The following is a 13,018-nucleotide window of genomic DNA, read 5'->3' on the forward strand; positions in this document are numbered from 1 at the left end:
AGGGGCATCCGAGATGCCTTGACCTAATTTTCTCTGGGTCATTATACATCCGCGTCGCGAGGGCTCGGATGTCGCGATAGCGCGCTTCAGCGGCGGTAGGTTACTGAACGCCGGAGTGCTGATGCGGGAATTCCTTACTGTTTAATGGCGGTCAACGCGTGATTTTAGTCTGTCTCGCGATGCTAAGATTTCGAGCTCAGCTGTTTGACGGAAGTTGATGGGTTCTTAATCTATCCGGTTGACCGGAGCAGGGCATGGAAATCGCGATAATGGTTAGAATTCGGTCGGAAATGGGGGTTAAGAAATAATCTAAAATGAAATGAGGATGAGTTGAGCTTGCGAAAAACCCTCTGCCTGGCTTGATCAGCAGCCGGATTGGTGACAATCTCTTTTGATCGACCCAGACGGATGACTGTGCGTGAACACCTTCGTCCCGTGGCGTACCCTAGGATTGGAGGTCTCCTAGAAGCCTCCCGTCCAACGGAAGTCGCAGTGCCGCCGTCTGGTCCTGACTCGGTGATTGGATCACTGGAGTACCGGATGGCACTTCTGCAGCTTGCAGGATAGTGCTCCTTCACAGGGAGTCCTACGGTCTCGCTCTCTGACTCGCTAGGAACGGAGTACCGAGGACCAGGAGCTCCACTCGAAGTTTGTTGAGGATGACCGGTGATATGACACTTGACTAAAGACGTGCGACTTCTGACACTATGACTGACATACCGTCCTGATCTGACTGCTGCTTTTATTAGCAGGGTGTTCCAATTGGTGGGGGCTTCCTAGGGCCCAGGTGAGGGTGGCACTTTTGGGTTGTGCTGACGCGTTGCGTAGTCATCAGGTTGTTCGCCCCGGATCGATCGATGACTTTTGGAGCAGTTTGGCCGATGAACTTGTTGGATCCTTTCGCAAGAGTTTCCTAATCGCGTTTCTGTATTCGGATTTCCATGGCTAGCTCCAGTGATCGGAAAATGGATTTTTCCCTACGTTAGGGTACGGAGGGTGTCTACGTAATATACGCTACTGCACCCCATTCGATTATTGACCTTATTGTTGCGTTTACTATCCTTATTAATGATTCTGGGTCAGAACCCCATGAGGTGCCACAGCCATTTTATTATGTTTAAGTACTTTCTACATTTTCTTTTTAGATATTTTATGTGGTTTTTCCATGTTCCTTTGCTGTCTAGGATAATTCCCAGGCATTTGATCTCCTTTTCTGGTTTGATTGTGTGGTTTTGGTATCTAATGATGTTGTCTGGACTCAGTTTTTTCTTTCTTGAGGATATGATTAATTTTGTTTTGTGGGGTGATAATTCCAGGCCTATTGAATGGAGCCATTTTCCTACTTTGCTCAGCGATTCTTGTAAAGCGTTGATTATTTCTTTTTGGTTTGTTCCTTTGGTATATATTGTTATGTCATCTGCAAATTTTAATGTCTTGATGTTATAGTGTACGTGATTATTTATGTCCTTGACATATAGGTTGAATAGTAGGGGGCTCAGCGCTGACCCTTGGGGTAGACCTTTTTTAATTGTTCTTTCTTCTAAGAAGTTATTATTGTAGTATATTTTGACTGAGCGTGTCATTGTTAGATCGGATATTATCTTTTTTAGGCCATAGTTAATTCTCAGTTTATCTATGGTTTATTTGAAGCGGGTAGGTTCAAGATTGTCATATGCTCCCTCTAAATCTAGCATTAGCGCTCCCATCAGTTCTCTTTTTTGGAACGTATCGTATATGCCTAGCGTTAAGTTACTGATGTCCCAGCAGGACTTCCTTTTTCTGAACCCGTATTGGGTGTGCGGGAGGATATTCTCTTTTTCGATGTAGTAGTCTAGCTTTCTCTTTATTAGTTTTTCTAGTATTTTGAAAATGCATGAGGCCAATGCGATTGGTCTCATGCCTCTTTCTTGTGGTTTGTCTGTTAGTAATATGTCGTAATTTTTCCAGGCTTCGGGTATGGTTCCCAGGGTGGCACAGTAGTTAAATATTTGTAAGAGTTTTTTTTGGTAGTTTTTTCGTAGGTTTTTTATTATTTGGTTGTTGATTAAATCAGGGCCTGCCACTGAATTTAATTTTAGGCTTTTGATTACGATTTATTAGTTTAAAGTTGTCATCGAATAATCTTATGTGTGGTTTTATTATTTTGATAGGTTTCCAATTGTTGATGGTTACTAACCAACGGCGGGGCTATTTTGTTGATGGCTTCAGTGATGAGTTTTTCTTTCCTATCATCCATGGGTATCGCTTCTTTGAAGACATGACTGTTCCTTAATTTGGTCATTTTGTTCCATACGATGCTAGGGTTTGTTCCGCTGTTAATTTCTTCGGTTATTTTAAAGCCATCTCGGTATTATTTTAAAGCCATCTCTTTTCTAGGTATTGATTGTATTCCTTATTTTTTGCTGTTCTATAGTATTCTTTTAAGTTCTCTTCGTTTGGTGAATTTATGAATTTGTCATAAGCTTCGTTTCGTGCTTTTCTTGCTGAATCCTATTTCTGGTACCACCATGGTTTGGTGGTTGGCCACTTGATTGGTTTTCTTTCTGACTTTGGTGTTTCATCTGTGTTGGGTTTTCTTAGTAGTTTTCCGCCAGTCTCTTCTATTTTTTCCAAGATTAAGTTGTATAGTTTTTGGTATTCTTTGATATAATCCAAGAAATTAATTTCCTCTTCAAATACGATGTTCTCACATGTTTCTATGAATTTTTCATTATCTCAACGCTCTAGGTTTATTTTTCTTTTTTCTTCGTTCGTCTGTATAGTTCCTTTCATTTGTTCTAGTTTGATTAGTACATGGTCACTTTCATATATATCATCTGTCACATTCCATATCCATTTGGGTTTAATATTTGTTGATATCAACGTTATATCTGGAGTGCTTCTTTGTCCTTTGTTTAATGTAATTCTTGTTTCTTCACCTGTGTTGAGTATATGGATAGGTAGTATTGAAATTGCTTTTTCCAGGTTCTTCCCATTTTGATTCTCCATGGTAGATCCCCACATTTCTGACTGAGCGTTAAGGTCGCCGCATATTATAACTATTGCATCTGGACTGTTGCTCATTAGATGTGTCAGGATTTTTCGCCATTCTTTTTCCGTGATTACGTTGTTTGGTGGGTTATACATGAATACTATGTTGATCCCCTCCTTATCGTCGTCTTGAATTTGACATCCAACCCTTTCTATTCTGCCTGTTATTGTAGCATCTATTTCAATTTTCTTGCTGATGCCAATTAGAACACCTCCTCCCATTTCTTGCGTTGTTCTGTCTTTTCGTATTATGTCCATATTTTCTATATTGATTTTCTTTTCTTCTTTGAGCCATGTTTCTTGAAGGCAGATAATATCAGGTTTTTTCGTTAGTTTATGTAGTTCGTTGATTTTATTGACCAATCCTCGACAGTTCCATTGTATGTTTCGCGCCATTTTTACTTTGTTTTGTTTACTTTTAGTTGTCTTTTTGTTTTTTGTTTTGTTTTTATTGTGGGGGTTATTTCGATTAATCCTTTGGGTAGTTTGTGGGTTTGTTTCTTTTTTTGGGTTTCCGTTTTTGAGTTAGTTTTGAGTTTTAATGTTGATCGGTCTGTTTTCGTGTCTTGTCGGTTTATTTGTGACTTTTCTCCTTTCGAATTGTCTTTTGTTTTGTTTACTATTGGTTGTCTGTTATATTTTGTATTTGTATTATATGTATTGAACTGTTGGAATTTCTTTTGTAACCTTTGGGGTTATTTTTTGAACGGTCTTGAGTGTTTGTTGTTGATTTAGTTTTTAACTTTATTTTGTTTGGAATAGACTCTTTTTTTTTAATTTATTTTTTGGGTCTTTGCCTCTTGTTTTTATTTGTACAATGTTCTTTTTTTGTTCTTCTTTTTCTATGATTTTGATTAGTCCTCTGGTTGGTTGGTTTTGTATCTTTTAGGATGATGTGATCTGGTTATTGTTGATTTTATCATTTCCTTTTTCTGAGATCTTTCTTTCTGGATCTTCTTCCGCTGATTCTGGTGGTCTGCTATCTTCTTTTTTGTCTTTTCTAATTTCAATTATGTGTTTTTGATTGTGCATCTCCCTTGGATTATGTTCTTGTTAGTTTTTATTATGCTTTTTTCTTGATTGTTGATTGTTGTTTTTGTGATTGTTTGTTCTTCTTTTCCTTCTTTTTGCGTTCTTCCTGTAGTTGAGTATGCTTTGTAGGTCCTGCTCTTTTCGCGTCTATTTTCCTCCTCTTCTTCAATTGTAGCTGTTTTCTTTTTTGAGGTAAGTTATCCGTTAGGGGCCCTTCCTTTGATTTTTTCATCCCGTGTTCTTTTTGGGGGTTTCCAAGCATAGCTTGAGGTTTCAAGAATTTTTTCTTCTACCCATTCAATCAGTTGGGTTCTATATTTTATTTTCCTTTGGAATATTTTGTCTACTTCGTATGCGTTGGTTATATTGTATTTTGTTTGTATTTCTTTTGCTTCCTTTTCCTCTAATCCTGAAAAGGCGCATATTCTGTTTATTATGCTTATTTCATTGTATTTTGGGCATGTGTTTTTGTTGTCAGGTCTATGTTGTCCTCCGCAATTTATACATTTAATTTCTGTTTCTAAGCAATCTTTTAGTTTGTGAAGATGTCCGCATCTCAAGCACATCTCGCTGCCTCTGCATTGCCACTTTGAATGTCCAAGGCGATTACAGTTGTTACATTGTTTTGGTTTGTATACATACGATTCCACTTTGCAGATTGTGTTCCATATGACTAATCCCTCTGGAATTTCGTTGGACTGGATTGTGATTTTTACTTTTGTACTGTTTTTCAGTGTTTCTTTGTTTATTTTGTCTCTCATGAGTATTCTTTACATTTTTATTATTTTTATATTCTTGTCTTCCTCTGATAGTCCTTCGGTTAATTCTTCCATGGACATGTTTGGGTCTGTGTTGTAGATGACTGCCGTTTTGTATATTCTTTGATCTCGGGCGTAGGCTATCCAGTCTTCTTTGTTCTGTTTAAAGTTGTTTCAGAAAGAGTTTGCTTCTTTTTCCGAGTTTAGCTCTACTCTTATGGATCCACTTCCTTGTCTTTTTATATACTTTATTCCATTGTAATTAGTTAGGATTCTTTTTCCAATTTGCATTGGATGTAGGTTACCTATGTTTTGATCGGGGGACTCGCTTGTTATGTGGATAACGTAGGGTCCTATGCTATTTTCTGGGTAACGGTTTCTTTCTGGTTGTTCGTATGCATCCTCGATTCTGGTCTTTTTAGTTTGACCCTTATTATTTTGTACGAAGTCTCTATTTTCCGTTGGGGTTTCTTCCGCCCTTTTTTTTCCGTTTTTTTGTCGCCTATGATTTCTTCTGTAATTCTTTTAGTTAGATTATTTAGGTAGTCGTAGTCGTATGTTTCTCTCTCCATTCTGTTAATTACTTTCAACGTTCACCATTGATCTCGAGTTTTTGTATCGCTTCAAATATATGTTTACTTATGTTTATGCTGCTCTACCATTAATGACGGATTAATGCGGATCGAAGAAATTCAACACATTTTCTCGTACACTCAATCCATATGGCGCTTTATCTTCTCATATTAAGGGCGCTCACCACTCCAGCGATTTTGCAGGGCCTCACGGGGACAACGATTCCGAACGTATTTCTAAATCGATCGAGCTTAAGGAATGCTCATATCGAAGATGAAATATTCATCTGTGTTTATATGGGAGCGATTTTCGATAAGTGGCCATTTTCATATAAAAAAGTGCAACGACATAATTTCAATGCCCTTTTACCTAGAAAACAGGTGCTTGGTCGAAAATCGCTTCCATACAAACACACGACAACGTTTTACCTTTAAAATGAGCACTCGTTGAGCTCGATGGGTTGAGAAATACGCTCAAAATCGTTGTCCCCGTGGAGCACCTTTTTCAGGATTTTCAAGTTTATCGCGAGGAATTTGGGCATTCCTTAGCAACCGTAGCCGACTCTAGGCGGAGCGTCCAACTGGCGTGTGCGTGCGGTCGGGGGTCATACACGTTTCGGCGTCTAGTCCAGAGGCGTCTAGCCGTTGTGTGTGTCCTATACGTGCAAAATACGCACACATTTTTCGCCCGTCGCTAAACACCGCCCATTATGCGTCGCGTCTCCCTCATCCGAGCGAGAAAGTACATTTTGGTTACTTCCCACCGAATTCGATGCTAATGCCATCTAGCGGTGGAAGTCATCGTCCCCACTTTGGTGGTGAATGCCGTTAAATTTCTATGAAGCTGTCTTCATGATTCCGACATGATGAATGACGTCGATTCCTTTTTCCACCTTTTCCGACGAAAGTGCGTTGTTCTGTTATCATCATCGTCGTCGCCCCAGTCACGGACTATTTTTCCGCACGGACATGATTAAAGTTCTAAATCCAGTAAGTTACGTCAGAAACGAAAAGAAATTCCCGGTAATTTATCGGTAATTCCTCCAAAGCCTTTTTTATCGAGAAATTATGAGAATTTGAATTTTTCAACAGAGCGAACGGGAGGTTTCGATTAGCTATAGAGAAACATCGTAGAGGGGAATTTCCGTTGTACGTTCTCCGTAGCCAATCAAAAGCTCCCATTCGCTTCGTCGCAGAATGAAATATCAGTTCGTTTGAAACAAATGGCATGGAATTTTCCGTGAAGTTGTACATACGTGAATATTTTTAGCTGGAGGTAAATACGACCCTATAATCAATATTTTCTAATAATAATTATTACTCTTTAGCTTGAACTTTGAAGTTGATTGAAAAAAAAAGTTATTTAAATAAAGAAACCTAAAGTATAAATAACAAAATTAACGTTCTCTTAAATTCTCAATGTTCCCGGTAACTTACGGTATGTTTCACAGTTACCTTCTCCAAATTAAGGTTACCGAGAATTTTCGAACTCTAGACATGATAGGTGAACCTTTATACGGTTTTCGCTTCCAACTCCACAGCGTTCACCGCGCAATCTACATGAACTATCGCACTTATCATAGTAGTAGCTTTAAGGTGGGAAACTACCAATATACATTACTTATTTATTCATGATTTATTGTGTTGATTATTATATATTAGCTTTTTATTAATTAGGTTAAGATTAATCCAAGTTCTGTGCCGAATCTTTTGATTTCATTGGAAGACTGAAATGGTGCCATAAACTGCAAGTAAACTGTTTGACAATGCTACGGCAACAAGTTATGCTTGTCAACATAACCATGTTGTACATACCTGTCAAATAATGTGAGGTTAGTATTACTGCATCTATCATTGGATTGTAATTATTAATTATTACTCTGAAAATGAACATTACTCAGCTAATCAAATTTAAGACATTTAAAAAATGTAAACTAAAACTAAAAGTAAAACTTTTAGTAACTTTGCTGTTACAGAAATTGGAAATATATTCAATGAAAGGAACAATGGAGAAAATAATGGACAAGAGAATGGATTCAGCGGAGAAACCGATTCTGTAAGGAAACAAAGTCAAGTGGAATTATAAATGTAGCATTCAACGAACATCCAAGACAGGCTGAGGAATTTTTCGTCAAGATCTTCAGAATGGATGTAAGTTTATTTGATTGTTCTAAAAAATTGACCGCTTGTTAGAAGACAAGATATCATGCTATACATTTATATGACATCGATAGAAAAAGTTTCATCGCTTATCAAATGACAGGATATCATGTGTAAGATTATACATCCAGAGAAAAAACTGTCAGTAACACTTTGCTTCGAAGTAACAGGTGAATTGTATCGTAGGTTGGAATTTTGAACAAGTTTTTCTGCATGTACTTTGTACGCATAATATCAGAGTCTTAGGAAGTTTTAAGAGATAATGTACGGATAAATTGGAAAATTTGATTTATCAAACATGTCTGTTTACTTATTTTAAATGATTTAATATTATCTAATATTTGTTCATTTTTAGACAACAATAAAAAAGAAGAATGGAAGGAGGTTGCGTAAGAGTTTTTCATTCGCAGAACGTTCCAAACTGTCTAGGGGCAATGGATAAAAGACACGTCAATTTCAAAGTGCCTCTAAGTGAAAGATCATTATATTATAATTATCAACAAACAAATGGGTTTGCCTGTTTGGCATCAGCAGATGATCGATACAGATTCTTGTACGTACGTACTGGAACAGATAGATGAGTGGCGTGTTTAAAACCAGTGATCTACCTTCGTTATTTTAGAAGAATCAAACAATTGTTTGCATATTTCACAAAGTCTATCAGGAATGAAGGAAGTAATAATTTGTCACATTAGCTGATACTGTATTTTTTTGAAAACTAATATATAGACGTTAGTACCAATATACACTCTTCTAATAATAAAACATATACTTTCTTTTTATTCACACGAGTAAAATAATATAGTACAAAGTTTGTTAGCAAAAGTTATGTATTTACTCTCACATGTTATACTGCTCTTGTATCCTGATGTTTTATTATTAGAAAAGTGTATATTGGTACTAACGTCTATATATTAGTTTTCAAAAAAATACAGTATCGGCTAATGTGACAAATTATTACTTTCTTCATTCCTGAAAGACTGTGAAATATGCAAACAAATGTTTGATTCTTCTAAATTAACGAAGGTAGATCACTGGTTTTAAATACGCCACTCATCTATCTGTTCCAGTACGTATGTATAAGAATCTGTATCGATCATCTGCTGATGCCACACAGGTAATGCCGATGCTAATGCCATCTAGCGGTGGAAGTCATCGTCCCCACTTTGGTGGTGAATGCCGTTAAATTTCTATGAAGCTGTCTTCATGATTCCGACATGATGAATGACGTCGATTCCTTTTTCCACCTTTTCCGACGAAAGTGCGTTGTTCTGTTATCATCATCGTCGTCGCCCCAGTCACGGACTATTTTTCCGCACGGACATGATTAAAGTTCTAAATCCAGTAAGTTACGTCAGAAACGAAAAGAAATTCCCGGTAATTTATCGGTAATTCCTCCAAAGCCTTTTTTATCGAGAAATTATGAGAATTTGAATTTTTCAACAGAGCGAACGGGAGGTTTCGATTAGCTATAGAGAAACATCGTAGAGGGGAATTTCCGTTGTACGTTCTCCGTAGCCAATCAAAAGCTCCCATTCGCTTCGTCGCAGAATGAAATATCAGTTCGTTTGAAACAAATGGCATGGAATTTTCCGTGAAGTTGTACATACGTGAATATTTTTAGCTGGANTACATGCAGAAAAACTTGTTCAAAATTCCAACCTACGATACAATTCACCTGTTACTTCGAAGCAAAGTGTTACTGACAGTTTTTTCTCTGGATGTACAGTCTTACGCATGATATCCTGTCATTTGATAAGCGATGAAACTTTTTCTATTGATGTCCTATAAATGTATCGCATGATATTCTGTCTTCTAACAAGCGGTCTATTTTTTAGAACAATCAAATAAACTTACATCCATGCTGAAGAACTTCACGAAAAATTTCTCAACCTGTCTTTGATGTTCTTTGAATACTACATTTATAATTCCACTTGACCTTGTTTCCTTACAGAATCGATTTCTCCGCTAAATCCATTCTCTTGCCCATTATTTTCTCCGTTGTCCCTGTCATTAAATACAAGTGAAAGAATACAAATGACAAGTGAACCAAAGTGAACCTAACCTCGATTAGTGGCAATATTTTTACAAGTTTCGATTACCTCGGGTATTAAATCGCGAACGTGAGTTTGTGAGTAAAAGTGTAAATCAAGAACAGTTTATAGTTTCTTACTATAATAATTGTAATAATTAAATGGATTAAATGCGATTTATACATCGCATTTAATCCATGAAAGTAATCATAACAAAAATTAAATTTGTATAGAATTTGTATATTTATACATTCATAATAATTAATATTTTTATCTTAATAAATATGTTCTTTTTAACTAATGTTTAATGTAATTATTTCAGTTCTTACAGTGATTTAAAACAGGCGTTGCGCCACTGACACTTTTGTTACTTCTTTTATGTTTAATATACTGTTTTCTTACATTTGTGTGTCAGTTTAAGCAACGTCTGTTTTGATCATTGCAAGTACTTTTTAAATCCCGAAAATATCCCGAAAATAGTTTAATAAATGAATTTGAATAGCCCGCCAAATATTTTAGTTCGCGAAGAAGGTTTACTCCAACCGAAGATGGCGGTAGTGCATAAAGCGTTACACCCCAATACATGGCAGTGTCGACCCCCTGGTTCCGGGCCCGCAGCGCCCAGACGATCGCTCGTCACATTCGCCCGATCGTCTAGGCCAATCCGTTTGAGCCACTCAAAAATATTTCTCGGTTTCGGGAACGAGACACGACAACACAGTTGGGCGCCAGGCCTCCCCGGAGGCCAAAAAAAAACAAACTCTCAACTCTCGACAATCTCAACGACTCGACAATCTCAAAATTACAGAACTCTCGGACAAAACTCGACAGTCTCAAAATATACTCAAAAGACTAGGCTCAAACGATCTCCGCCCCGACGATCGTCGCGGCGCGACCAACTAGCATAGAGCGCACACACGCCAAGGTTCGGAGAGGGCGGGGGTAAGACCAAAATGCGGGGAAAAGGGAAAACTCAATTTACTTGGGAATTCATAATGGGCTCGCGGGAAGCAGAGGAATTCAGCCACTTTACCAAGTAAACAATATCGAATTTGGTACCAAAATTTTACAAATTTATGCTAACAGTAAAAAGAAATAGAAAACAATTGGATTAACAAAATAAAGCGGGATAACACAGAAATTCTACAATGACATCGGGTTCGACGGAAGGTCGCCCCAAAAGAAAAGAAAATTAGACAAGTAATTCTCGCCAGATGATTAGGCGAGAGATAATTAAATTTGTGAGACAGAAAGTCAGCTAAAGATCGAATCAATAGCACGATAGCCGTTGTGTGAGTCCTGTAGGTGCAAAATACGCACACATTTTTGCCCGTTGCTAAACACCGCCCATTATGCGTCGCGTCTCCCTCATCCGAGCGAGAAAGTACGTTGGTTACCTCCCACCGAATTCGATGCTAATGCCATCTAGCGGTGGAAGTCATCGTCCCCACTTTGGTGGTGGACGCCGTTAAAGAAGCTTCGTTGTGCCTCATGTCTCATTTTATGAGTACCGGAGTTACAGCCTTTTACGAAACAAATCGACATATTCCTTAACAGTTCATTATTACATTAAAATTATATATTCTTTATATATATATTCTTTATAATATCCGCGGAATCGCGTTACACATTGTGGGCCTTAATTGCACATTTAAAAGCATTTGATATTTTTGACATCGATAGGAATTTTTTGGTCACGTGATGTAAGACTTCCGACATTTTTCACAAGTGGCGCTTGCATCGGTAGATCAGGAAAATCCAAGATCCCTGGGTCCCGATTCTGGAGTCACATTTTGTGGAACAAACCAATAGGTGTTTTGTCTCCTTATTCTACTTCATGGTGCGCAGTTTACGACGCCTTTGTCCGCTGCGCGCGCATCGAGAGTACAATGCTACCATCTTACGAATCTTAAAATCCCCTAGGCTTACATTTGTTTCAATATCTAACACCTCCAAGAAGCGTAAAACAACGAAAACGTGCACAAACCACGCCACGTTGGTTCGAATCCATGATAAATAAATGTATTTTTGATGAATAACAATATTTCATGAGTTTCAGGACCTACTTTAGGGCCCCCATATTCACGTGGTAAAATTTAAAACGATTCGATATACCCAATTCGGAGAATACTTTCATTAACTATTTGATCTCTCAGATATATAGAGCATGACTCATATCGCCTTAAGATGATATGAAAAGCGCTGAGAAATTTAATAGATGTCGACAAATTAAAATTCATCTCTACCCTTTTTGATAATAATGCCATTTTGGAAACTCAAGTGTTAACACGAGATGGCTCGCTGTGTTACCGACATTTATATTTATGATGAAGCGTGTCACCCTCTGCGTTGAAAACTATACGAAATGAAGCGTTCGATGTCATTTCAGTAGAATAATTACAAACAGATCGAAGTAAAACTGTCGAAAGTCCGTGTACTCATGATTTTTAATATTTTAATTTTAATAGTCTGAAATGCCATTTTTCATAAAAAAAATATTTATTTATCATGGACCAGAACCAACATGGCGTGGTCCGTGCACGTTTTCGTTGTTTTACGCTTCTTGGAGGCTTAGATTCGAAAATGAAGAGTTTTAGGACCTAGCCCGAACAATTTGGAATAGTACAGAAATAAAATATTACAGAGTCAGATGAGAAAATATGGAAAATACTTTCACAAACGATTGCAAGAGAATGCTGGTTTGTCCCGTGGGTAACGCGTGTTTTTAGGGCAAAAGTTTAGTCGAAGCTAAATGTCACAGATGGCGCCGTTGTCCACTAAAGTACTAAAAATCATAAATACTCGGGCTTTCGACAATTGTACTTCGATCATTTTGTAATTATTCTACTGAAATGTCATATGGAACGCTTCATTTCGTATAATTCTCAACGTAAAGGATAACAAACTTCAATATAAATATAAATGTCGGTAACGCAGCGCGCCTGCTCGTGTTACCACTTGAGTTTGCAAAATGCCGTTATCATCAAAAAGGGTAAAGATGATTTCTATTTTATCGACGTTGATTAAATTTCTTGGCGTCTTTTATATCACCTTAACATTGTATCGGAGCCACCGTCGACAACAACTTAGCCAGCGAATCAAGAAACTCGGTAGAGTTTCGAGCCAAATACATTTTTAAGCGAGAAACTCGTAGTGTTGAGCGATGCGAGAAATGCGCCTGCGCGTTGAGTTCGAGCGAGACGCTACAGAGTTATATACAGTAAGGATCAGGATTTCAGGAGTGGGGGAAATGAAAATATAATTTCTTCTTTGCTACGGATAAAGAAATAAACTTTCGATCAACTCAAAAAGTTCAACAAGAAATCAGGAATTTTTTAAAATTTACCCGACTCTGATTGCTGCTATGTACGTAAAGATATGGCACGATAAAGTTTTCGGCACTCTCAGAATCGTTGTTCTCATATTGTCATCG

The 13,018-nt window shown here is 37.6% G+C and overlaps 1 protein-coding gene across 1 annotated transcript; it reads right to left on the reverse strand.

Moving 5' to 3' along the window:
- Positions 1-2,490: 2,490 nt before the first annotated feature.
- On the reverse strand, positions 2,491-3,426 carry LOC105694636. The gene is made up of 2 exons (XM_012415503.1): positions 2,919-3,426; positions 2,491-2,600 (listed from the first exon to the last, which is right to left on the reverse strand). The coding sequence occupies exons 1-2, from the start codon at positions 3,424-3,426 to the stop codon at positions 2,491-2,493; spliced, it is 618 nt and encodes a 205-aa protein (XP_012270926.1).
- Between the last annotated feature and the right edge of the window lie 9,592 nt (positions 3,427-13,018).

This window comes from Orussus abietinus, unplaced genomic scaffold (genome assembly GCF_000612105.2).
Source record: "Orussus abietinus isolate OABI.00-Male unplaced genomic scaffold, Oabi_2.0 scaffold423, whole genome shotgun sequence".
Taxonomy (NCBI): Eukaryota; Metazoa; Arthropoda; class Insecta; order Hymenoptera; family Orussidae; genus Orussus; species Orussus abietinus.